Here is a 27,249-nt window from a genome sequence, read left to right on the forward strand (position 1 = left end):
AGGAGCTGAGCCCTGCACATGACAGGGAGAACCCACCACTTGCCCCTGGTCCCTACTGCTGGATTCCTAGAACACTCCTGCCAGTGTCCTAAGAGCCAAGTGAGAGCCCTGCATTCATCATCTTATTTAATCCTAGCAACAGCCATGATGGATCCTGTTTAACAGGTGAGGAGACCAAAGCTCAGAGGGCAGAGCTGCAAGAGTTGGTCACATTCTCCACATACATTTCTAAGCGACAACATGTTGGGGCTGTGACCTCCAGGAGGCCAGGGCTGACTGTCCTGTCTACTGCTGCTTCCCTGGAGCCTACAGGGGCCTGAAACACAGCAGGTGCTTGGTGAGTGGTGGCTGAATGAAGGGATGAGACCACAATTTGAATGCAGGCCCTCGGAGGACACAGCTATCACCCTGCAGATGCTGTAAAGACACAGCTGCTCCCAACCCACCCTCTATAGCCTGCAAGCTCCTTGAAGGTAAGGACACGGTCTTATGCGCACTGATCTCCCTGAGCCCCTGGCCCAGGCACTTGTACACAACCAGTGCTCAATCAATGCATGCTGATTTGAACCAGCTCACAGGGTTGTTGCGGCCTGGAGTCTGACGGCCCAGAAGGTTCCCATGGTGGGTGGGGCCATGTTTGAAGCTCCCAGACTGCTGATGCTGCAGGGCTCATATTCCTGTAAGTCCCTCCTGGCAGGGGGCACAAACTAGAACCACAAATGCAATTTTCCAGGAAAACTGTGGATAGAAGGCTGCCAAGACCCAAGGACAGGACTGCTCTGGAACCTTCTGCTTGGTCTACGGCCTCCCCTGCCACATTCTACACATGCCCTTGTGCCCCTCTAGGCTCACACTCACTGTCGGAGTGCAAGTGGATGTGGGACCCACCCTCAGAAATGGGGCCTGGAGCTGGTCAGCTGTGTGGACCCTGGCTCAGGTGGTGTGCTCAGGGGATGTGTGGGGACAAACATACAGCCCGGTCATCAGAGGGCAAGACCACAGCATGCAGAAGTTGCCCAGGGCTTGTCATGCTGCAAAGCGTATCTCAGCATCCCTACCTGGACCCCATGAGAAGAGCCAACCTCCCCACCCCACCCTTCTACTGCCGCCTGTCCTCTCCCCCAGCCCTGCCCTGGCCACACACCAGGAATATTAGACTGAGTGGGACCACATGAGTACAGTAACTTCAGTAGAAATGAGCACTCCAGAGACAAAGGCAAGATCTCAGAGAAATGGCACCCCCCAGCACCACCGCCTCCCTGACCTCACCTGCCCCACAGCGGGGCGGAGCAGGCAATCCTACACTGTTCCGTGATGGAGCTGTCCTGTGAGCATCCAAATGCTCCACTGCTCAGGCCTCCCCGGGCCTGCTCTCCCCTGACGCTGGTGCCCTGGCAAAGAGCGCAGTCCCGGAGAACCCAGCACAGGGGTCAAAGCAGGGGCCTCTCGGAAGCCCCCTCCTTTACCAGCTGGCACACGGGGCCTACCCAAAAAAGGGTCTGAGTGACGGGGCCGAGTCACTTAAACCAAGGCTGATTCCCAGCCCTATCTCTTATGTCCACACCCCAAAGCCTCTCTACCTGCTGTGCCATAAGCTCCCGAGTCTGACAGCTCAGCCACTTAATGCAGTGTCACCTTGCGCAAATGATCTGACCCTGCACTGTCCACTACAGGAGCCACCAGCCACATGTGGCCACTGGGCACTGGAAACGTGGCTAGTCCAAACTGAGATGTTCTGTGAGTGTAATGCACAGCCCGCAGCTCAGAAACTTAGTACAAAAAAAGAATATAAGTATCTCCTTAATGATTTATTTCTATTGATTACATGTTGAAATGACAGTATTTTGGATATACTGGGTTAAATAAAATATAAATTAATTTCACCTGTTCCTTTTTTCTTTTGAATTGTGGCTCCCAGAAAATCTTAAATTAGAGCCAGCCCTGGTGGTCTAGTGGTTAAGATTCAGCGTTCTTGCCGCCACGGCCCAGGTTTGTTTCCCAGTCATGGAACCAGGCGGCTCACCAAGAGAATTAAACTAACAACTAGGATACACAACCACGCACTGAAGCTTAAAAAAAGAGGGGAAAAAAAAGAAAATCTTAAATTATCTCTGTGGCTCAGATTCTGTTTCCACTGGACGAAGCTGATGTCAACCCTCTGAGACTCAGTTATCTCCTCTAAAACAGGTCAGATGCATCCAACTCACAGGGCTATTCTGAGGATAAAATGTAATAGGTGAGCTTCTTCTGCAAATCTGCTCCCACCTCACTTGCCGATGGTCAGCAGCCCTACAGCTGCTGCCTCTCACTCCACTTGTGTGTTCAGAGGCTGTCCTTGGAGCACCCCCTTTGTCCCCAGGCACCCGCCCTCCCCACCCTCCCAGTCCAGCCTCCCAGCACGTCCTGGGCCTCCAGGCAGAGTGCTGCTTCCTTCGCCGGGCTGCCCGTCAAGCTAATGACAATGTGCCTCCAATGAGAAAACTGTAAGAAACAGCGATCCTGCTTTAAGGTCACAAGCAATAATAGGTCAAAGAAATAATAATAATGATAGTGGTGACAACAAGGATCCCAGGGCCAACACCTCCTGAGGGCATACTGTGCACCAGGCCTGCTTTAAGTATGCTCACGTGCTCAATCCTCACATCATGCAGGAGGACACTGAGGCCCAGAGTAGGACAGTGACTTGCCCAGGGCCACCCAGCTGATGAGTGGCACACCAAAACTCCACACCAGGCCCATCTGGCCCTAGAGCACAGACCCTTTCCAGATGGGAACCAGGCCAGGGCCTGCCTTCCATTTCCTACCACCCCAGGTTTGGGGCAGACGCTGGCACATGTATTTGCTCCTAGTTTCCCTGTGTGCATCACGCTGAAGTTCTGGTGTCTCTGCCGAGCGACAATTAGCCTCACCACATTTCAGATGCCATCTCCATTCTCTTGCCAAACAGTGAATGCTGCATAATCAGCCCACATCTGCTAAAACACACTGTGCTGCATCTCTCTTGCCTGGGCTGTTTCTGAGCAGGCCTGTACCCAACATAAAAGGGTCTTTTCTTCCACTAGCTCCCCAGCCTGCATCCTTGTTCCCGTTTTTATTTGCCATCAATTCTTGGAAAATTCCATTGTCCAAGACTGTTCCAGATTAAAGTGAGATGGAATTTCTCTAGGTGGATTAGGCCTGTTTCAAGCTGGTCCCAACCATCATGGGCTACAGGACACATGTGCTTTCCCAGAGTGGGTGCAGTTAGAACTGTCTGAACAGCTGGACCATGACACTGAGCACCGGGGCAGGATCTACCCCCCCACAGGGGACATGTGATGCTCCGAGACAGAACGGTAAGACAAGATAAGAAGCTGGGTGCCCACATCAGAAAGATGCAGGCGAGAAAATGGGGCAACAGGGCAAGAAGAGAACTCATGACAGGGGGCCTGCGAGGGCCATTGCACCCCTTGTGCAAGTGTGAGCACAGCCCTGGGCTGGGCCTGGCAGAGCCGCCCCCACAGCCAACCCTCAAAGACACCTTTCACTTTGTTTGCCAAGTCAGCTCAGTAAGGGGTTTGCTAGGAACTTTCCTTTCACAGAAAGCCCATTTCTCATGCCTCTTCTCCCCATGCCCAGGCACACCGGTCACTTCAGAGGCGCCTCTCGGGGAGGATGAGCGGGACCAGGAGAAAAGGGAGAGGAATGCCCAGGGGCTGCGTCTGGAACAGCTGGCAGGGGGTTGAGAGGGGGAGGCCAGCCAGGCCCTGGGCTTGGGCAAGTGCGGGACCGGCTGGGACCCCCTCTCCTCCCCATCAGGAAGAGCCACTTTGGGGGTGGGGGGGTGGATGGCAGTAGCCCAGGAATCAGAGATCTTCCAGCAAGTCACAAAAAACAGGAAACCAAGGCTCTGCTTTAGGCACTAAGAGGATTATCCCAAATTCTGGATGGGTCCACCTGAGGGACATAACCGGCATTTTCCAGGTGCCTCCTCTCAGCACGGCAGTGTCAGAGTGCTGGCCGTTTTCCCTTGTGCCCCAGCCTTGTACAACGGAAGGACCTGGAACAGAACGGCTGAACCACACTGCCGCAGAGAGCTGAAGCGCTCTCTCAGAGAGGCCCTTGTGCCATACATGAGCCTCTCTAAGCCCCCAGGGCCCTGTTTATCAGCCAGAAAACTCACAGCTCAAGAAATGCACAGTCTGCCCAAGGGCTAGGAGGACGAGTCTGGGCGACGAGGTTTGGACCTCCCGATATTAGAATTTCAAGGCCACTTCATCGGCATATGGGCCCAGTGCGTATGATAAACAACAGCCATGCTTCTTGAGAATGTCCTGGGCACCAGGCCCTGGGCCAAAGGCTGTGAGCAGCCCCATGGTGAGGATGTCACCATCCCCACCTTATTGTCAGGGAACTCGAAGCCTAGAGTGGGTCCCAGACTCGCCAAGGCCTGTGGTTCACAAGTGGTGGCAGAGCTCACCCCAGGAAGGGGCCCTCTGGAAAGGTCATGGCCCACGAGCCGTGGGGGCTAAAGAATGAGCAGGGCTCCAGTCGCTGTTCTGCCACTCAGCAGGTGAGCAGACAGCTGACACTCAATTTTCGTCCCTGAAGAGGAAGGAGAGAAGCCCCTCCCAAGGTCAGTGAGAGGACCACACACCTGAGGGAGGGCCCAGAACAACCAAGCCCCCTGCAAACGTGGGCCAGTACAGCTGGCAGTTAGGAACCCACTTCCCAGAGCCAGACTGATGTGTAAAAATATGGAGAGGGGACAAGCCAAGGGCCGCGCGCTGCCACTGGCCAGCAGAAGGGGATGGGAGGTGGCACTCCACCATGAGAGACATGTGGCAGGAGGCGCCTGACTTACTCCCTCCAGCCCCTGAGCCCCCCAGCGCGGGGGATCCTTGCCTCAGTGCCTCCCTCAGTGTGGTTTCTCCCTCACACGCCTTCTTGCCATGACCTCTTTGCACCACAGTCTCCCTCAGGTGCAGTCTGAGGTCAAATCCCCAAGGCAGTTGATCCAGTGGGTCCCAGACATAGTGAATCACATCAGATGCTGGCTTGGAAGCACCGCTGGCTTTCTCCTGGGCTTAGTGCAAGGCCCGCCCGGGCTGGCCCTGCTGACCGACCTTGTTGGCCCTCCAGCACATCCCCTCGCTCAGACCCAGTCATATCAGCTCGCTTCGCCACAAACTTGCCACGCCCATCCCACCTCCCAACGCCTGTGCTTGCTCTTCCCTCCACTCAGGACGCTCTCCCTCAACACCTTTGCATGGCTGAACACGTCTCATTATTTGGCCCTTGGCGCAAAAGACTTCCTCAGAGAGGCCTCCTCTGTCCTTCCAACCTAAAGCCAGCCACTGCCATCTCCTCTCCTCCTGGCCGGCACTCCCGATCACGCCCACCTGATTTGTTTCCTTCGTGGCACTTTCACCATGGGAACCAATCTCACCTGCTGTTTGCTTGCTTGTTACCTACCCCCACATAGAACGGAGCTTACATGAAAGTGGCAATCATGTGTGTCTTGCAAAAATATCCCCAGGGCCTAGCCAAGAGCCAGGCACCCGGCACACACCAGGTAAGCACTTGCTGAGTGAGGACGAAGTGGCAAGGAGCAGAGAAGAGAGCGAGGACAGATCCCTAGCTTCATGCTCTAGGACACTGGATGGTAGTGAGAGAAGCACGCTTGGCCCCATCTTGACAGCCTGCCCTCTGGCCAGTCCCTCAGATGTAGGAGTTATGTGAAGTAAGGGCAGGCGGTCCCAGAGGCAGCAACAGGCAGCTCAGATCCTGGAGCTCCCCACGTGTCTCAGCTCCAGGCCCACCCCCACTTCTGTCCTCTCCTCAGGGGGTGGGGCTCTGCCATCTGCTCCCCAGGAGGCTTTGCCAATAGGAGCGTTAGAGGAGACCCCAAAGCCGGAGGAGGGAGGAGGGCCTTGCGTCTTCCTGTCTGCTTCCTGTGGCTGTCACTGTCACCTAGCCATGCTTCCTGACCCAGCAGGAGCGGTTTGCCCCATTCACAGCAGTTGCCTCCAGTTCACAGCTTTTCCAACATATGCAGAACCAACTTCATCGCTCCCCCTTTCCTCAGCCCCAGCGGGTCAGCACCCTCTCCTCAGGGTCTGGGTCCCAGCCCTGGGGGGCCTGTGGACACTAAGCAAGCAAGCTTTCAGAACTGAGCCTGTTCCCTTTGCTGCCCCAGCCCAGGTGGGAGCAGCTTCCTGCAGTTGCTTCCTCCATGATACCTGGTGTTCGCGTCTTGGCTTCTGCGTTCTTCAGAAACCTAGTTAGCAACTGTTCACAGTGAATTCTCTGTGACATACAGGGTGGTTTCTGTCAAGATAGGGCCCTGGATGATCCAGGCAGCCTGCTGCACTCTCTCCTCGCACAGAACTCTGGCAAAAAAACCGCTGCAGCACCCCCACCGCCCCCACCCGCTCCACAAAGATTAAATGCATTATGAGACCCTGCACTGTTTCAGGGAAGGTGTTGGGCGCCTGGTGGCCTTCTGTGACATATGACTGATGTGGGCTCACTGCTACTGCTCGCAAATGCAGCTTCTGGTGGTTGCGTCATATTTTGGAACCAATCATTTCTTTTGTTTTCCAAAAGAGAAAAAAATGCTACCCCTTCCCCTCCCCAAAAGGAATTATCCAAGAGTTCTACTATGCCTAACTTTCAAAGGAGGCATTGTTAATCTTTTGGCCATAAATAGCCAATTAACACCCACTTCAAGTCCAGTCAAACCAAGTTCCTGCTGGCCTGGGGACTGCAGCAAAGGATCTGCCCTCCTGTGTGGCATTTGCTTTCTTTAGTTCTCGACTATGGCCTGAAGCTGCAAGAAAGGGCAGTAATTCAGGACAGCTAATACCATAAAAATGTTATAGATAAATGACTCATGTCAACAGGGGAGATCCTACGATGCCGTGCTCAGGACAACAGAGGACTGTCTCGCAAAAGGCAAAATGGGCTACACTAAGGTTTCATTCAGTGCTGGTTCCCACGAAAGCCAATGGCCTGTACTAGGTAAAGCCAGTGGCAGGTGTCAAACCTGTTGGCTCTGGGCCTGGCTTGTAATTAATTACATGTCCATCTTGGTGACACTTTCCTGTGCTTCCCTGTCTCTGGACTTCTCTGGGGCTCTCAAAACCCCACAAGGCTCACCAAGGCCTTGGAGATCCTTCCCAGGAGGCATTATCCCCGCCCTAGTAAGGAAGCAGGAATAAGACAGGGAATGCTGTATTCCTTCCGGGTCTGTCAAGCACCCCCTTCCTCTGCATCCTTCCAGGCTGGGCTGGGATGACGCAGCTCTGAGTAGATTCAGAGAGGCCATCACGGGCCCCTCATTTTCTGGAGACGCTGCCCTAGCTGTTGTAAACAGACCAGATGTGGCACAGCTGAGACGAGATCCAGCATGACAAGCATTCAAAACTGAGAGAATCCTCCTGTGGCCTTAAGCCACCCCCAGCCTTCTCAAGCCCGAGTCCAGAACGGGGCACCCAGTTTCAAGTGGACAAGGATAGAGAATCTCCAGCAAATAGTCAGAGGCTCAGAGACAGAGCTGACAGGAAAGGGTAGGAACTGAGCTTCCACAAGGTGGGAAAGGGCAGCGTGGGCTGGCAAAGCACTGATGCGTACGGATTTGGGAGTGGGACAGCTTCAAGGATACTTGTGGAAACAAAATGAATCATGGTGATTGACTAGACTTCATTTCTACTGAGAACAGATCAAGAAGAAACACAAGCCTTTAAAGTGAGGGCTGCAGGTTAGATAACAAGAGGGACATATGATCAGCAAACTCGAAACAGGATAGCTTAAAGGAAGTTATCATCTTTGGAGAGCAGGGTGATTAATTCGCTGCCCAGATAGGTGGGTTGGAAACCAACAACAAGATTAACCCATCGGCTGGTCCTGTTGGTCTCACCTCCAGAGGGCTTGAGCCTCTAACACGAATCAACACGTCCACTGCCCCTGTCCTGGTCTAGCCCACTACTGTGTGTGCCAACAGCCTCCTGCTTCCCCCAAACCCCTCAGTCCATGCTGCTCACTCCACCCAGAAGGAGCTCTTTTGGGAGGGCTGTTGCTCCCCTGCTTAAAACTCGCTGACACTTCCTCCTACACTCAGAATAAAAGCCAAATGTCTTTGGAGGACCTGCCAAGAAGGCCAACTGTGCTCGGGCCCCGTGCCCCACCCCATCCACTCTGCTCCAGCCACATGGGGGCTCCTCCCACCCCCTTCCTGACTCCAACCTTTGCACATGCACTTCTCCTGCCAGGGCCGACTCATGGCTTGTTTCCCTCGTCACACTGATTCCAATGCACTCTATGAGAATACTCTGGAAGCCTAGCCTCTTTCAAACACTACCAGGGACCAGAGACACCCAGCACACACAGCATCTGGACAGAGCATAAACACCCACACCGGGTCCTGGTCATTCACTCTGCTGATTAAGACTCGGGACAGCGAGCAGACCTGCCTTTGACAACCCGTGCACAAGGACCTGCCTCGGAAATGCCCAACACTACACATTAGATGTTTTTCCAGACAATTCTGAGGTAGCTACGTCCCCAGATCAGCATAAGTCAACCCCAAACCCTCTTTAGCGCTCTGGAAGGTTCGCTAGTAGGTGGGATGCCACTGCTCTGCTAGGCACAGTGGCTCAGGAGGCTCCCGTCCTAGGACTCAGAAGTTAGAAAACTGGGCTCTTGAATCCCTTCTCCAGGTCAGGCTTTCCTAATCCAGGCTGAGCCAGTTCCTCCTGACCAAGGGGCCTCAACTCTCAATGCAGTTTTCACATGAGACGAGCCCGTCCCCCAGCCTCTGTAGAGTCACTGGGCTGCGCTGTGCCCACCTCTGCTGCTTCCAAATCCCCACTCACCTGGGGAGCTTCCAAAACACCCAGGTACTGGGGCCCTGGCCCAGACCCACTGATTCAGACTCCGGGGAGAGGCCCCTAGCTGCAGCTAGCTGCAGTTTCTCAGCCACACTGGGCAGAGGTGCATATGGTTAGAAATCTGGGGCTCAGAGAAGCAGGACAACTGGCTCATGGTCACAACAGAGCCAGCGTAGAGCTGGGTCTCAACTCAGGTCTTCTGACTCCAAATGCAGCTCTGTTCCAACGATAGGCCACACTTTGTCTCCCTTGTGATATGGGAAGCATCTACCATGTCACAGCAGAGCAAAACCCTGACTTTGGGGTCAGAGAGCCCTGGGTTCAAACCCCAACAATGCAACTCACCAACTCAACTCAGGCCCTCAGACAAGCCTCTGGGCTCCAGGCTCTCCTCTGGGGAGCAGGGATGTGACTGAGAACCTCAGAGCTGCAGAGACAAAGAATCCCCCTGGTGAGGATCGGCCACATTCGACTAAGAGCAGCTCCTTCCTTCTGACAAATTTCTCTCCCTACCCCTAAAATCGGATTCCCAATAGCAATGATGGCAGCTAACTCTTACTGAGCACTCACCCTGGGCAAACACAGGCCTGAGCTCGAGTGTTTTGTACAAATAAACTCTTTTTAATGCTGCCAGCAATAAGACGAGAAAAGGCGGTGCTACCCCTCCTCATAGATGGGGAAAGTGAGACACAGAGAGGTTACATAAGCTGCCCAGGATAAGACTGAGCCCGCTCCACACAGGGCTCTGGCATGAGGCCCCACTCTCCACCAGCCTCTGTCTCCTCGTGTCTCACCCCACACTCTGCTTCTTCAGCAGGCTGGGAGCAACGTGAGGATGTCTCTAAACCCTCCTCTGTGGGCCCTTGGAGTCAAGCCGATCAAAGAGTCAAGGCCAATGGGTCCACAGGCCCTTCCTACTCTGGTTTCCATGAAGCAGGACTGGAGATGTCTTCAGATGTGCCTCAGCTGGGAAGGTTCCTTCTCCCCTCTACCCACAGGCTATGGCCTCCTGAGGACAGGACCCGGCAAGCTCCAAGCACATTAACTGAGCAACTGGCTAACGAAGCAGAGGCCCCTACTCCAGAAAGCCCTGGGTGCCCCCAGAGCTTCATCACTTCATGTCTTCTGAAACACCCTTCTGCTCAGAAAGGCTCTCAATTAAAGTACGGAAAATCACCGAGTGGCATTAAAAGCTGCCTCCTTGGCATGTCCCCAGCTGAACTCCATCTATTTTTCTTTTCTCTGGGAGATCAAAGCTGTTGTGTCAACACTCGTCCCTGATTGGAAGGACCTTAAGCAAATTGCTTATGCAACCTGGTGACTGCGACTGGAGACAGCAAGGAGTGACCCAGGTGTCTCAATAGGGGTTTCCTCAAATTATGAGAACCCTCTTCAGGGGTTCTATGGTGTCACTGACACGTGTATTTCTGAGAGAACAGAAAGACCAGAGAGAGCTGAAACCAGTCTCCTGGCTCCGGCTCAGACCCACTCCACCGCTGGCAGGACCCAGGCCTCGCACTGATACCACGTATACCAGGAGTGGCAGGCCCAGCTGAGTGCTGGAACAGGAGCTACAGGAGATAGGGCGCAGGGCAGGGCTTTGTTGAAGCCGACACGGGTTGAGTGTCAACCACGGCCAGATCCACACTATGTGACTCCTCCCCACGCCCATGAGAAATAGGTACTATCATTCTCATTTTACAGACAAGGAAACAGAGGCTGATGGAGGGTGACTTGCCCAAGAACACCCAGCTCAAAAGTGGCAGAATGGGGAACTGAGCCCCATCGGACTCCGGAGCTCACACTGTTCACCTCCACGCTTTCTATGTCCTGCAAGTGCCGGCTACCTGGAAAGGCCAACTGGGTGGTCCTCACCAAGGATGAAGCACTGTAGTAGGAAGGGCACTGAACCCGCCTCCCAACCTTCCCAGCCTCCTAACCAACCACGTGGCTTTGGGCAAGTCATCGACTCTTCCTGGATTCTGGAGGCTGCACCCTCAAGCGAGGGGATAGACAAAAGAAGAGATGGCAGATCCGTTAGTAATGGCTGCCAAGATCACTGAGGGGAGGATTCTAAGACTTCCTCTGAGTTCAACGGGAAAGACTGCTACGATTGATTAGCGATGTCTGTCAAGAGCAGGGAGGACGTGCGTTGAACCAGTGCCCAGAGCTACCAGCCCCTGGCCTCCATAAGCTCTGAGGGTCCAGGTCTTAAAAGCTCTCTTCTTTGTTCAAGCCCATCCTAATTGCTTCCTCATCAGAAGCAACTAGTCCCATGTGCCCACAGTGGTTTTTCCCTTTGCTTTTATTCAGCATTTCTTTCCTTCCAGTTGGGATTCCAAGGCTTTCCATGCCTACCCCTCACCAGATCTTCACGGCTGTCTGCATTCCACGTTGTAAAGGGTGATCCACCCCTGGATTTCTCCGCTTGCTGTCAGAACGTTCCCCATGCCAGCAGGAGGGGTGCTAAGGATGCAAGGCAGCCGGAAACTGAAACCAGCGAAGTGGCCGGCAGCTGGCAGAGCAGACAGCATAAGGCCATAAAGGTGCAGGCAAGCCAGGCCTGAGCCCAGGGACTTTGCCAAAGAAAAGCACAGCTGGCTTACAGCTGCTGGGGCTGCCTGAGCAAGAAGGTCGAGCAGCCAGTGGTCTTAAAGGCCACTCCAGCCGGTGGCCAAGAAGAGCCACTCCCTCGTTAAAGGCGGCCCCCACTGGCACAGAAGATGGAGAGTAGAAGGCTGACCAGAGGGAGCCTCACCCAGGGATGTCCCTGCCAGTGAAGAACCACAAGTTATTGATATGCATCTCAGATAACTCAACTGATGACTTCCTGGTGCAACCACTCACCCATCAGAGCCCCCTCAGCCCGGGCCAATCCCGTTCTCCTGGACTCATCTGCAAGACCACAGCTCTTGGTGTAGTTTCTACCTCATGCCTCTTTCCTACCCCAAACTGTCCCCAGCCAGCTTTCATGGGCCCCTCAGACATCTGCTAACACAACAGTTGCTGCCTGTTCTAAGGCCTGCTCTGGGAGGTTCAGGGACTCAGTGTGTGGGCAGCTGCAATCAATCAAACCTCTGTTTCAGCATCCCGACCCCTCCTCACAAATGTCTTGCTTCTGTTTAAAGCACTGTTGAGAAATAGAATTTGTTGCTCTTTCAAGCTGACCAGCTTGGAGTCAAAAATACGGCAAGGACCATGACACCCAAGGGCATGGCATTCAGCGGGTAATGTTTAATTGTTGCTTTCTCTGAAATCTTTGTTCACACACATGTGATCCATGTCTAAATGGCCATGCATAGCTCAGGTCTTGCTGGGAGTCAACGAACACTTGGTGGTCAAACTAGGTCTCAAAAAAGCAGTAACTAATAACGTCAGCAAAAGTCCTCCTAATAAACTACTCGTATGCTCAGGCTGGGCCCTACCCTCAATGGCACACATTGTCATTTTGCAAAAGGGAGGCTGCAGTTTCACATAAAACACCAGGCAGAAGGGGCCTCAGCAGGCCACATGAGGAGGAAAGCGTGTGGGGAGGTCAGGAGAATCAGACCTGGGCAGGGTTGGGGCCAGACTGGTCCTCTGGGTTGCCTCTGAGCATCCTGCTCTGTGAACCGAGTGCTTGCAATGACAATTGTAGGGAGGGGTGGGCCTTTCTGGGCTGGGTCCTTGTGTCATTTCTCCCTGTAGGGCTCTCCTCACTATAATCACCCTCCCTCACTCAGGACGCAGATGGCTGGTTCACCTGTAGCCTCGTTCAGCATCCCTGCCTATGAGCTGGGCACTGAGGTTTTAAGAAGACATGAGCAAAGACAGTCTGAAAGCAACTTCCAGCCCCCATCCACCACATCCCAGCCTCAATGCTGCAAGAGATAAGAGCCACCACTGCCGGCAGGTTGGACAGCTGTGCCCCAAAGGTGTGGCTGAGAAAGGACAGGGCACCTGGAGGGGCGTCTGGAGGATTCCCAGGGTCATTTCCACTCTAGTTCCACAAGGAACAGATGTGAGACAAGAACACTCACATACAGCCAACCTCCTCTAGTGGATGGCACTTCTGATTCCGTCACAACCATCAGTTCCCAGCATGGAGTTCACCGCAGGCTGCGCTGAGCTGCAGGGCAGGCCTCCTTCCCATTTTCAAAAGAAAAGGATGAAGCAAGAAGAACAAACAAGAAGAAGTAAAGGGCAAGGACCGAAAAGGAAGGGTAAAAACAGAAGGAAAAAGATGGACAAATAAAGCAAAAAGGGAGTCCTTATAACGGATTGAGTGTGCCTCTGAGAACGTCACCCTCCAGGCCCAGCTCTGGCTCTGGCGTCTCCCAGAACAAGCCCATGCCTTCCCTCCCAAGCCCCGCAATTGTGACGATGATAATAAATCTTTGTCAGCACTCACCACATACCAGCCAGTGCACGAGGTGGTGTGTGTGTGTAGACAGATAAAGATACACACATACATATGTCAAAATAGATGCAGGCACATATATATATATTTACCCATACACACCCATATATAGATACACACATACACATATGTGCATGCATGCAGACACACACATATTATTTCCCTTATTCCTCCCAACAGTCCTATGTTGTTGGTGATGATGGTGGTATCATTTGCTACACAGAGATGTTAAGCAATTTGCCCAGGGCTGCCAGCCTCCTGCCCTTCCTCTGGAGGCCTTCTGATTTCTTGATGTCCCTCTCCGCCAAATGCGGGTCTACTGGTGAACACCATGCTCTAGAAGGGCCTCGGTTTCCTCAGGAGGGGCTGGAATGGACAAGGTCCGAGGTCACATCTAAATCTCACACCCTCTGCTTCTAGCCTGGAGCCTACATCTCACAGCAGTGTCCCACTCCCAGGGCACTTGCTCCTGCTAAACTCACCGTCAGTGTGCACAAGGGCAGGGCCTTGGACCTCAGAGCTTCTGCCCTCCCCTGTTGGTCTGACTCTCTTGGGTTCTCTCCATGGTCCCTTTTCTGCAGGCAATTTGGAGGGGCTTGGGCTACCATCCTCACTCTGGGTGCCCTAACTAATGGCCAGAGGAAAGCCCCTCGTGCTCACACAACCCTGGGGAGGTCTGAAGGTCCCAGGCCCAGTCAGTGCCTCTAGGGAATCAGGATTTATCAGAACTCCCAGTCATTCCAAAGGTACTTTGCACCTCCAAACTGAGGCTCTCAGGCATCTGGTCCCAGAACCCATGCACAAAGAGGCTCTTTGACAACAACTGGAACCCCCCAAAAAAGTGAATGTATAAACCAAGATCAAAAAACCCATGAAAGAGAGTCCACGAGCCAGCTTGGGAAAACAATGGCAGGAAACGCAGAGGGAGCAGCCAACAATCGCACAAGCCTACCTTTCTACAGATGTGCGACCCTGCTCACTTCCTGGGAGTGACAAATGCTGAGTAAAGCCACAGCCTGTGCAGGCTAGGGTCTGTAGGCAGCAAAGCCCACGTCAGCTGTCGTCTGGCCATAAGCAGGTCCCTATACACCAGCGACACACCAGCTCATAGGGTACCAGGCATAGGGCCCTACATCTTCCAGGCTGGGTCTAGGGCTCTTTTCAAATGCACAGGGGTTGCCCTGGGCCTGGCTTTCAAGGCTCCTGGAAAAGCGAGGCCTACCTCCTGAGGCCATAAATCCTCAGGTGGAGGAGCCCAAGCAGGCAGAGCCCCATGGAGAGAGGGCTGGCAGGGGTCTAGATGCTTGGGGGGGGGAGGGGCACTCAGGGTCCACCCCCGGGGCTCTGGCTGTGGCCCTTTCGCACACACACTCCCAAGGGCCCCTTCTCTACTCTCCCCAGACTCTGCCCTCCCAAGGCCTTGGCCAGGGAAAGACAGAATACTCTCCTTCTCTACTCTCCCCAGGCAGAATAGGGTGGCCTCCTCAGCATCTTGGAGGCCTGCCTGGAGCCATGAAGCGATCTATACCTCTGGGCACAGCACACCAAGCAATATATTTTTAAACGGTTTCTACCCAATTGAGGACAGGAAACGTCTCCAGTGATGCCAGAGGTCTTATTCCAACTTGTGGCTGGTAAAATATAATAACACGTGTAAGCTGTTTTTATTACCTATCTAGCTTATTAGCTAATATAATAAGCTCAGCATTAAAAATTTAACTGAAGCCATTTATCACACCCAGAACTCAGGGCCCTGAATTTCCTTAAGAAGTCACCCAAATCTGTCACCTTTCCAGCCTTTTTACCTATTTAAATTTCTCCAGAGAGGGAAAATTCCACTCACGTGTCCAACGTAAATGAACGTGTTTGATTGTTGTCTAGCTAGTAAAGTAAAAAATGTCCTCTGCTTAGGAAAAAGAGGGACACACCTGGAGCAGGGATGGAAGAAACAGAAACCGGAAAATGAGGGGCAGAAGATGGACGTGTGCCCAGTCCTCCTCTGGGCTCTTCCCCAAGTGACCCCCCCACGGCATGGAGGAGGCAGACCACATGATAAGCTTGTCCTCCAGCTGTGCCAGCCAGGGCCTGGGCTCTTGAGCAAAGGTGGCCAGAAAGTCTGGACTCTGGGGCCAGGTGTGTGCTCCAGACTTGAGATACCTACACTTCTTCTTTTCGAGGTGGAGGGGGCATCTAGGCTGGGAGGGGGAACTAAAGGAGAGAGAAGCAAACTTCATAAACAGAAACTGCATTTTCATTCTAAAACAAAAGGAGGTCCAGCTGAAAAAGGAGCACTAGGCACTGAAGGAAGGCCGTCGTGCCTGCCTGAAAAGGAGCGGCCATGACAAGCCTGCCTGACCAGATGTGGCCACATGCTGTGTGAGCAAGGCCAGCCCCTCACTGCCAAGGTCTCCACCCCCTTCAAACCCAGCGATGACGGATGCTCACATAACAAGACCGGAAAAGACCATGGTCAAACCGCAGCACTAAGCACCTGAAGGCCTCCTGGACACAGAACCCAGAGCGCCGCATTCTACCCACCACAGCCACCCATCCTTGAGTGGATGGGTCACAAAGGCCAACTCTACTCCCTGGGCCCTCACCGCCATGCTCTCATCCTCAGGCCTCCCCAGTAAGAACCAAACGCAGGCGCTGCTCAAGCTTAGAGACTCCTGATAAACAGTGTATTAACTCCAAGTTCATCTCACTCAAATCAATACCCAAGATCAGTGTTAACACGAGGCAGGGCTCCAAGATACAGAAGATAAAGTGCAAGTGACGGGGCACACAGCTGGAGGCCTTGCCTACAGCAAAAAGCAAGGACGATTACAGAGGTGACACAGAGGAAAGTGATCACAATTTCTTGTCGGTCTCACGTTTTCGACAATTTAATCAAAAGAATAAGTGCCTCCCCCATCTCGCAGTCTCTAAAACCACTACCCACTCCCTTGATCTCAGGATCAGCATAATCCAAGTGACACTCAATCCCAGCCTGTGTGAGCCCTTCTTACAGTGGCTGCAGGGATGGGTTCCTGGGAGAGGATCCAGCAAAGTGCCGGAAGGGAATCACCAGTGTTTGGTGACACTGGTCTGCCTGCCAACGCCCTGCCTCTCACCATCTATCTGCTCTTAAACCACTAGCACTGTGTCCACAGAGAAAGAGTATTTCTGATTTTAAATGGAGAAAAATAGACACTTAAAAAAAAAGATTCTATTTCATCTTTCAATAGGATTTAAAAAACAAGAAAATTAACCCACTCCTGGGCATTTCTGAAACTGGCACTCTGCACTTGCCTGGAATGGGCCAGGACCAGCAGAGGCTCCAGTGAGCACCTAGATGCCACTGCAGCACCTTCCATGCAGCTGGGCTCTTACCTGTGCCATCTTGGCAAGGTCTAGGGAAGGCCTCTGCTCCTGCACCTCTTCAGGGCGCCGCCGCTTAACGCCGACCTTCTTGTCATTAAGGACACATGGCTGGGAGCGGCTGCGGGAGAGCCCACTGGAGCGTCTCGCCAGCTCTGGCGTTGAGGCAGGTGTGCTGTTGGCTGAGGGTGGACAGTACTCTGCAAAGGAAAACTGCTCATGCGAGCAAGAGAGGGACCGCTGCATGTCAAGCCGGCCCCCTCCCATGGGGTTCGGGTCAGAGCTCCAGATGTCGCCTGCCTGTCCACAGGTGGCTGAGCCTGGTGCCCCTTGGCAGGGTTGGCCTCCAAATCGGTGGTGAAAGCCCGCCTGGTCATAGGGCGAGGAGAGCACGTTGGCCCGGGAAGGGAGGCTGAAACTGGAGCTCCTCTGCATGGTGTTGAAGCCATTGGAATAGCGCTGGACGCTGCCCCCGCTGTAACATCGTCTCTTTTCTACAGGAGTCCAGACTTTGGACCCCAAGGGCCTCCATGATGTCCGGCAGCTGGACATTTCATCAGAGAAGGACAGTGACCGGCACTGGCGCTTGCTAGGGGGTGCTGAGGGGTTCCCATTGTGGTCGCTGAGGCTGAGGTCTTTGATCAAGTTGGTCACTGCGCAGGCGGTTGCTGCCTCCCGGTGCCACAGAGCACTGTCCTGACACTTCTCAGGCAAGCATTCCCAGATGCTGGCGCTTGGTTGGTCAATCTGAAGAGGGCATTTCCTGTCCAGGTCTCGCCATCTGTCATTTTCTGGTTTATAAATGACAAAGAGAAAACAGGATTTGAGAAAGCCTTCACGCCAGCCCTCTATCTCCTCACCAAGAGCCCGTTTTAAACAGGATTTTAGAGCCAGAAAGTCCTTTAAAAACCATCCAGTCCAACTTCGTTTTAAAGATGAGAAACTGAGGCTCAGAGAGGGGACGTTAAGTCCCAAGGCGTTGAGTTAGAAGCAGAGTGAGGTCTAGGATCCAGGTATCCCCCAGGATGCCTGATACCGTTTCCTTTCTAACATACTATACTGCCTCTCAGGAAAGTCCAAAGCAATGTTTTTCACCCAAAATGCTTTCTCATTTTATGGATGGGAAACCGACTTGCCCCAACCCCTCCCCCAGCCAGCCGCAGAGTCGGGGCAACATGTCTGTTACATCTCGCCTCAGTGCTCTGCTGCTCTTGGGCCGGGCCTCAACGCCCTGGCAGAAGACCTCGACCAAAGATGAGTCTTTTGGTATTTCAGAGGGTCAAGGTCAAAAGGGGCTTGGGGGCGCTGCCAGGTTAGTTCATCTGAATTCCATCTTTAAAATACTTGCTGATAATAGAAACTGAATCTTTTATTGGTCTATGTCCCCTCCACAACATCAACAACCTCAGTAGCTGCCAGTCACTGAGTACCTTCCTCATGTTCACTTGATTTCTCCCTGAAATCAAGGATATTTAAAGGGGTTAAAATCTGTAGGAGCAAGTCTTGGGCTGCAGAGACTTAATGGTACAATTTAAACTTACATATTCAAGTCTCCACTTGAACGTATGAATAAATGAGCTAATCATATTATGAAATACTGACTTTGCACTTGAACCTTTATTTTAGTAAAATATTCAAGAACTATTTGTTGTTTTTCTACTATGGAATCAGGCACTGTGCTGAGAATTTTAGGAGAGCAAAGATAAATCTGACATAGTTCTTGTATTCAAGTTTATAATACAAAAGCAATATTGAGAAATATGTTGTGCTGCCAGGGATCAGTAAGTTAGCATGTTTCTATTTTTTCTAATCTCTATATATTTATCAACTGTGCAAATGTGAATATGGAGAAAACTATGGCTTGAGTCAGTCAGGCAGAAGACTGACAAAAGTAAAACCTGAAACAATATTCAGCAGGTATTTAATGCACACCGAATCTCACGACACTGCCATCAATTACTGAGCATCCACCATGGGCGGGGTAACCCACACAGCCACTGCCCGGATGGGGAGACCGAGGCTTGGGAAGGTTGAGTAAGCGGCCCAGGGCCACACAGCTAACAAATGACAGGATGCAAACCCAGGCTGGTCCGACCCAAAGCCCACACTCTTTTCACCAAACTACAGTGCTGAGGGGAACCACAGGGGAATCTGACAGTGGCCCTGCTCTCAAGGAGTTTTCTAGTCATGCAAGATGGGCCGCTGACTCAGAAAATTGTGATGTAACCTCCAGGCAGCAAGGACTACATCTTTCTCCTCTCAGTGGCCACTTCACAAAGGGCACTGAGAAACACCCAAAGGACTGACCCCGTGCTGAGTGTCACAAGCAGCAGCTTCTTGACAGGTTCAAAGGGAATGACCGATGAGGCCCAAAAGGAGCTTCATGAGCCAAAGCAAAACCCAAATCAGGGCTAAATGTGATGCTCCAACAGTCATGAGACACCGAGCCTGAGAGGCTGGGTCCCTGGGCAGGGGGCACGGGAGGATCTGTCCAAAGGGTGCTTCCATGGGAGGGCCTCAGAAGCTGGAGGTGTAGGAGAGAGGCTGTCATTAAGCCCAGTTAGGCCAGTTGGGAACAAGGCAGGACTATCGCTAAATGTCCAATTCATCTCATCCCTGAATCTTCCTGGGCCTGATGCACAGCAAATCTCAATACATGTTCCTTTAACTAAATTTGATAAATTATTACCAAAAATTACCTTTTTGCAAGTAGCATTTATGTTGTTCAAAATATGTCTTCACTACCCACGACCCTGACCCCTCGAGTATTTATCGTTCTGTTAAAAAACAGTTTCAATTTGACATCTGTCAGCAGTGTAAGTGCAGTAAACTAACACTAAAGTAAAATTAAAAGAAATACAAACTAACATTGATTGAGGCACGTTACCTGATTTGGAAGAAAAAAGTTATTCTCAGAAAAAAGTGGAGATTTATGTATGATGACGTTCTTCAAAACAACATGAGTGATAGCAAAATGGTGAATACCACGAAAATGTCCTACAAGTTAAAGAAAGTATCAAGGAACAGCATGGAGTATGAAAAAAGCAGAGTTGCAAAGAATATCAACGATGTGGGGAATGTTAATGATGTAAAGCTAAGCATAAAGAAACAGGATGTAAAACTGTATAGACAGCATGATTCCGATTTAGTAAAATCTGTATGTTATACATGAAGATAAAAAGGAAATAAACCAAAATGTTCAGAGTCGATTGGCAGCTGGCTGGTTGACTTATATTTTCTCCTTTTTGTTTTCCTACAGTTTCTTCTGTATTTCCTATAAGGACAAATGTATTTCCAGATATGTGGGGGAACGTGACCCACCAAGCCTGCTGGTGCTGTGCCAGGGTCACGCCTACGCTGACAACCCCACCCTCCTCTGGGTTTGCTCCTTTGGTTTTTCAAGAAGTTCCCATAGAATAATGCTGGCCACCAACTTCTCTTTTGGGACAAGGCACTGAGGCGCCAGACGTGCCACGAATGTGGTAGACTGAGGAAGAAACCAGTGGGCCCAGCCACAGAGCAGTGAGGGCCCCAAGATGGCAGCACAGTAGCCCCTTAAGGAGCCTGAGGTACACTACAGAATGTGTCTCATCCAGGCCCTGGGAAACCCGTGAAATTAAGAGACTGATCCCATCCTCAGAGGATACCACTTTCTGTTCCATTTTTATTTCACTGCCCTAGAATTTTCCCCATCTCTAGGGAAATCACGAGAAGAAAGGGGATTTGGGAGCCAGTTAAGCACGAACATTTTCTCTCTCTCATCTGGCAGTGCTGTTCCCGTGGCCATCTCATGATCTTGGTGCTTCTTGACTGGACCCCTCGGGTTTCCCTATCCAGTCCCACTTCCTCACTGCTTCCAGAGAACTTCCTAAGGCCCACACCTGTCATGGTCCACCCCCTTCAGCAGCTGCCCATTGCCTCGCAGAAAGAATGCAAACATCTTAGCCTGGCATCCAGGCCCCCGTCTACTCATCGACTTCCCAGGAGAGCTTACGCTCCAGGCACACCAAACTTCCTGTGGCATCAGAAGTCAGATGAGAATCAGGCTCAAGATCATCCTTGAAAATCCCTGAAACAGCCCATAAACCACACTCTTCCTGGTTCTGTGGACACAGCCCTGAAGAGTAATTCTTACACGCCAGCAATTCTTTATAAAACTAAAGTTTAACAACTGGACTGCAGGAATGAGTACAGGCAACATCTATATGTGGGGGGCGGGGGGGGGGCGTTCAATTTGTTTTTAGGTTAACTATCAAATTCCCAGTGAGGACTGGGGTTGGATGGCTACTTCTAACGTGTTTCTGCTTTCCTGCAGGAACTACTCTACTCTGTTTTAAAGAGTAAGCCTCTATGATCTCAACATATAAGATTTCTCTGTTGTAGGGAGGATTAAGAGAGTCAGTTCTCAACTCAGTCCACTGGTTACATACGAGTACAAGGCAACTGTGGTGGATTTGGAGCTTCCCCTAAACATCAGCCTTCATGCCTTTGTAAAGGCCTGGAATATACTTCTCATGCCTTTATCCTTCCACCAACAGTCTTTTACTCATCATTTCAAAGCCAACTCAAACATGACCTCCTCTGCAGATACGCCTTCCCCGTATCGGCCCTGGACACCCATACACTCCTTGCCTAGGTCTTCACTCATATGGTTCATACGTTAACTGAACCTCACTTATCTGTTCACATGTCTACTACTTCTGCTGAACACGAGCTCTCAAGCACAGTCCCAGCATGGCTCCCCAGTGACCGGCACGGAGCCTGACACACAGCAGACCTTAGCCGGTGCTGGGTAGAAGGAGGCGTGGACGACGTGCAGACAAAAGCTGTAGAGCAGGCCGTGGGTGCTCACTTGGTCTCACCTGTCTTTGCCCTGGGCACAGGTGACCCTTCCTTGGGCAGGCAGATCCAACCTGGGCTCTGCCTTGATGTCCCCACCCCACCAGGGCCATGGATGGTTGTATATGAAGCAGCTGGGAGGACTGGCTGATGGAATAACGTCTAAGATACTTTGAAAATGCAAAGCACTGCCCGATGTGGAGTGCTGCTATTGTGTGTCAACACCAGCCAGGTGGCCACTTGTTCTGTCTGCAGGGCAGATAATATTTTAATTGTTTCTATCTTTATCATTTCAAGAAGTACAATATAAGAAAAGTAAAAACAATCGAGGCTATGTTTAGCCCCTGTGTTTTCCCCCTTCATTCAGAGAACAGAAAGCAATTTGCTGGGTCAGGTCACCAGACAAAAGAAACAAGAATAGGAGCTAGTTTTTAATGGCAAACCACCCCGAGCTTTAGGCCCCAACGTCATGCTGCACAAACGGCCTCAGTAGGGCTCCAAGGAGAGGACGCCGGAAGCCCCTGCCCCTCCATTCAATATCACTTCTGCAAAAACAACTATAACTCTTTCAGAAGTGACAATGGTTATGGACGTGGGGAGTCCACGGAGCAGGGGTCACTTGGTGTGGGGGTATGTGTGTGGACCTGGGTTCAAACCTCGACTCTGCAAGTTAATCTCTCAGAGCCTTGGTTTCCTCATCTATCAAAGGAGGGTAATAGATAGTAACCACCTCACAGAGCTCTCATGAGAACTAAATATTTGCCCAGGATAGGGCCTGCGAGGACACAAAGCAGGCTCTCAATGATGGCAGCCGTCATGACTATGATGACAACACTGGAGAATGCTTGTATAGTTGAGGCTCGGCGCTTCTGCAACTGGGTACCAATCTCTGTGGGACCTGGCTGGAATGGGAACCTGTGTGCTCTATGCTAGGATTTCTCACAGAGTGGTTTCAGAGCATCCTTTCGGGTACTAAAATGCAGATTCCTAGGCCCACTCCCTGACTTGGTAACAGAATCTCTAGGAATAGGAATTTGCATTTTAATAAGCTCTCCAGGTTATTTTAATGCAAAGTTGTTGAGAACCACTGCTCTAGACTACTGGCTACACAGGGGCCTGGCTTCTCCAACACCTCTGTCAGAGTGGCAGCCCAGTCAGAACCATCCAGCCACACCCAGGAAACTTCCGGAGGATTGATGATTCCGGTCTCTACAAATTTAGATTCAGAATATCATTCAAAGTTGGTGTTTTGGTGTTTGTTTTGTTTTGGGCCAATAACACAAAGAGGAGCTACGGAGAGGGATAACCTTACCCTTCAAGTACCTAGGGGTCCCTTTTTCATAGCAGGCGGTGGGGAACCTGAGTTACACAGCATGTTTTGGATGGAGAGCCACTGGAAAAGGCCTGAGAAGCCAACGACTCATGTGAAGGGGAAGAATGTGAGGCCTCCCACCTTCTCCTTGAGACATGCTGTGGCCTAAAGCTTCTCAGGGAAGTCCCCAACACCAAGCCTCTGGCAGACATGGGGACAGCATGACAGCGCACAGTCTGAGAGCACTGGAGCTGGCCATTTAAGTTCTATGCCACCCCCACCACTTTAACCTTCAGGAACATCTAAAGTTTCTCCATTTCCCTGCTGACCCTATCTTCATAAGTTTGAGATTATACATGGGAGTGTGTGTGATGTGTGTGTGTAGTGTAAACACACACAGGGCTCTGCCTACAGATGGGAGGGCAAACCACACAAACACACACAAGAAAATCACACAAACCATCCAGTTCTCTCACAGATGGAACGACTAGGTGACTGCCAAGGTGTCTTTCAAAGCTGACGCTTGATGACCAAACTTGGTGTCTCGGAAGACTACTATGACCCTGGGAGGCACAAGAGAAGCCAATGCCCACACACATGGGGACAAGAATCTGGATCCCCCAACCGTACTCACGAGGCTTCCGTCTTGCGACCCCTTGATGAAGGAGGACAGAAGGCTGCTAGGTGCACAGCTCTAGAGCTAAAAGAAAGAAAACTCTCAGAGGAACACAAATAGCACTTGACCTCAAAAGTTCTTGTCTCCATTTCTGCTCTTAAACTTGAAGGGAAATTCCCAGGGGCCCAGATTCTTAGGGGACTACAAGCTTTCTTATGTTCAAAAGATAGAGGAGAGTTACAGCTCTGGAAATCTCTATGCTGTGTTTTAGAGGCTGCCTTATGGTGACATAACCACAGCAGAATGTGGTTTCTAGAAAAGGTTAAGCACCTGAAGCACAGACCCAAGCTATAAGATTCTTGCAGCCTCCCAGGCCCGGGTAGCAGGCCTCCAGCCAGATCGAGACCGGCTGACTCATTCTTGGATTTCACACCTGTCTACTTGTGCTGACGATGAGTCTCTCCTCTACCCTGTGGGTTGGGTTGTGCTAACTTGGCCTCGGGGCTGCAAGGACTCTTGCTTGATTTGGGGGTCCCCCATCCTTCAATGGGAAACTCAAGGGGTGTCTTTCTGAAGCCAGCTTTACTAAACCTATCTTCTGAAAAGAACACGGAGGGAAAAACATGCAGGGCAATGACATGAGCTACTCCACAATGGTGTCATTTATTTTTAAATGACCTCTAGAGCCCCTGGCCCACAGGAGCGCCTTTCTCTGTGTCACGAAAATGGAGACTCAGGGCTGGCCCCGTGGCTTAGCGGTTAAGTGCTCGCGCTCTGCTGCTGGCGGTCCGCGTTCGGATCCCGGGCGCGCACCGACGCACTGCTTCTCCGGCCATGCTGAGGCCGCGTCCCACATACAGCAACTAGAAGGCTGTGCAACTATGACATACAACTATCTACTGGGGCTTTGGGGCGGGGAGGGGAATGGAGACTCAATTCAGAGCTGTGTCAGGAAGAAAAGTTTCTCGGGCTTTGCCTGCCCAGGCCTCAGCCTCTGGTTGTGCCCTCTCACCTGTCATGAATCATAAAATGTCAGCTGCATCTCGCGTTCAGGGACAGTGACACAGGATGCCAAGCTCCTCGGCCAAAGCACAAGGACAAGGGATTAGGATGGCTGGAGAAAACACTCCACTAGCCTCATCAAGGGAAGCAGGAAGGCTGGCTCAAGGGGCTCTGGGAGAAGCCTAAGAGGCTCCCGGGTTCAGAGTGGTTACCAGGGCCCTGCCCTCACCAGCTGGGTGGGGGTGGCCTGGGGCAGCTGTCACTGCTTGTGGGAAGTCTTTGCTCTTACAAAAAGAGGCCCAGTGGAATCCCAAACAGACAGTGTAGAGGTGTAAAAAACATACCAAACTGGGCATTTAGAGTATGGGCTTCAGTCTCCCCATCTGTATGAGGCAAGGTGGACCTTTTAAAAGGCCTTTTAAAAAGGGCGCTGTGACAGCCCTTTCAGCTCTGACCCAGACCTCTTGCTCCACACCCCCAACCTCCAGGGGCATTTACAAATGTGCGGGAAAAAGCTAGTATTTGCAGTGGCAACAAAAACTCTGAAGGGACAGAAAGGTCACTTTCATCCATCTCCTTTGGATTCCCATCCTGGCTGTGGGTACACACAGAGCATGGGAAAAGGACAGCTGCTTGCGACTCATCTCTAAACCGATGCTCAGAGTAAAGCTGGCCCCATTAGACAGATGAGAAAACTGGCAGCTGGGAGAGCTATTCAGGAAACTGTCAATAAATGCATATTAACTGTTAATTAACTAACACTCCACCGGGATCCCAGCTGAAGCTGGGAAAGAGCACCAGCGTGTAACCCAAGCACATTACTCATCTCGAGGGGCGTCACAGCACTGCCCGTCTCACTGGCAGGGAAATCAAGCTTCAGAACAGCGTCACGTCTCACCTGTGGACACACAGCTAGTGAAGGACAGAGGCTGCAATCCCGTGGCCACGCTCTTGCAGTTGGGCCAGGCTGCCTCTTAACTTGACCGGCTTGACCACCTTCCCACGCGCAAGGCAACCTGGCAATGCACCATGGCAGGTGGCACCCAAAGTCAGTCTGGCAGTTACCATTCCCCGTGTCCTGGCACCACTGTGGCCCCCACCCCACACCAGGTCAGGCCAGCCCGGGTGAAAAGGCAGTCCGGGAGGCTCCCTTTTCACTCGTCAACATAAACAGCTATCATGTGCCAACTACACTTTGCACCTCCTTCCATTCTGTACTTTATTCAAGAAACACTGTCTGAAACCAATACACAGTGCAATGAGAAATTTAAAGCACCCTCTATGGAAAAAACCTTAAACTGTTTTAGAGATTGAAAAATCACACATATAATGACAATAAATAAAAATAAAGTAAAAGTAAATTTTTAAAAATCATACATATGCACAGTTGCATATGGCTACACTTTTTAAAATGAAAACAAGCCTCACTCTAGCCTATTTTGGTTAATAATCAGTTTCTAACAGAAGGCCCTGATCCAATGATCATATTCAACATGGCTCTGTTTTGAGAGATGGACAAAGTGGCAGAGACCAGAAATTGGGCCTGAGTGGCTCTGGTTTTGGTACTGCTGTTGGTCATTTTGTTTCACTCACGTATGTGGTTGTTCTAAGAAACCTAAAATGCTCAACCTCCAACGCCAGCTTCTTCATTCAAGGGGCAATCGCATTCCACTTTCAACAACAAACAGTAGTGGAGTTAAAAGACCAAAAGCTACCAAATCTCAAAGTGAAATCTTTTCATTCTGCACAGCTCAACACAGCCAACGGGTTTACCCTGTAGAAATTAACACAGAGTGCCCCCAGGAACAACCCTTTTATGTACAGAGCAGACTTTAACAGCCAAGTAATTAAACATGGACAGGAAGGGCTTATAATTAAAATGCTGACAAACCTGAACCAGAGGGGCACAAGCAGGGCTGCTATAATATTTTTACAATTCTTTTTATACATAATGTATGATCCTTCTGCTCAAGTTCCTTCTATGTTCTTTGCCTGTGAAATAATTTACATTAATAAATAATTTATTACCATAACTCCTAAAGTAATTATGGGTTTCCATCTAGGTTTTTTTTAGCATATGAATTGTTTTATTCTCTGCCCATTGACTGGTATTTACAAGACTTTTCCTCATGGCCTTTTTGAAATAATTGATATTGCATGTGCTTTCTCACATATTATTTGATCGCCAGGTCTTCTCCTCGCCTGAGTGGTGAAGAAAATGGAATGTGTAGTGTCCATTGTCTCTGCAATACAGAACTCATTTAATGGGTGCAATTAGCCAAGGGTGGTGGTGAATGCAGCCTGCTCTCATCCCACTTGCCTTATTTCACCAAAAGAGATTAAACTAGTACACGTGTGACCCTGGGTCAGCACGAAGAAGCATCTCCCATGGCAAATGATGGAGGACCCAGAGTAGCCATGTGCTAAGGATTCACATGCAGCCCCGCTTCTCCCGGCACAGAATGAATTCTCTTAAGCACAGCCAAGCCCCTTTCTGCACCCACTAGAAATCATGGCCAGGAACAGGGGCCAGCTTGCCTGCCAGGCCTGCTGACCAGTGGGAGGGCCACATCCAAGAAGCTGCCACCTGACCAAGGTTTCCTGTGTCAAGAACACAATAACGGGTCATGTACATGGCTCTTCCCCAGAGAAGCTATTTGTAGAGGAAATTCCAGTTCAGCACAGAAGGTGTGCTGGGGATGGTCTGGAAGGTGAGAAAGGAAATCAAGAGGCAAAACACTGTCTCTGCTAGAAGAAGCCCTGCAGTGACCAGGATGGGCTGGCACCCTACTAACGGGCACTGGGCTCTGGAACAGAGCAGGCCGGGCAGCAGCGTGGCTCCACCGTGCCC

General features: G+C 51.3%; 1 protein-coding gene across 5 annotated transcripts in view; it reads right to left on the reverse strand.

The window, feature by feature from the left end:
- Nucleotides 1-27,249, reverse strand: part of FAM53B (family with sequence similarity 53 member B) — an 83,437-nt gene that overhangs the window by 43,353 nt on the left and 12,835 nt on the right. For all 5 annotated transcript variants that reach the window (XM_004438927.3, XM_087432797.1, XM_087432796.1 and 2 more), the window contains exon 3: nucleotides 16,642-17,420. In XM_004438927.3, the coding sequence (XP_004438984.2) occupies nucleotides 16,642-17,420 (779 nt within the window). The remainder of the gene's footprint in view (nucleotides 1-16,641; nucleotides 17,421-27,249) is intronic.

Source organism: Ceratotherium simum, chromosome 6, assembly GCF_057802395.1.
Source record: "Ceratotherium simum simum isolate JZ-2026a chromosome 6, ASM5780239v1, whole genome shotgun sequence".
Lineage (NCBI taxonomy): Eukaryota > Metazoa > Chordata > Mammalia > Perissodactyla > Rhinocerotidae > Ceratotherium > Ceratotherium simum.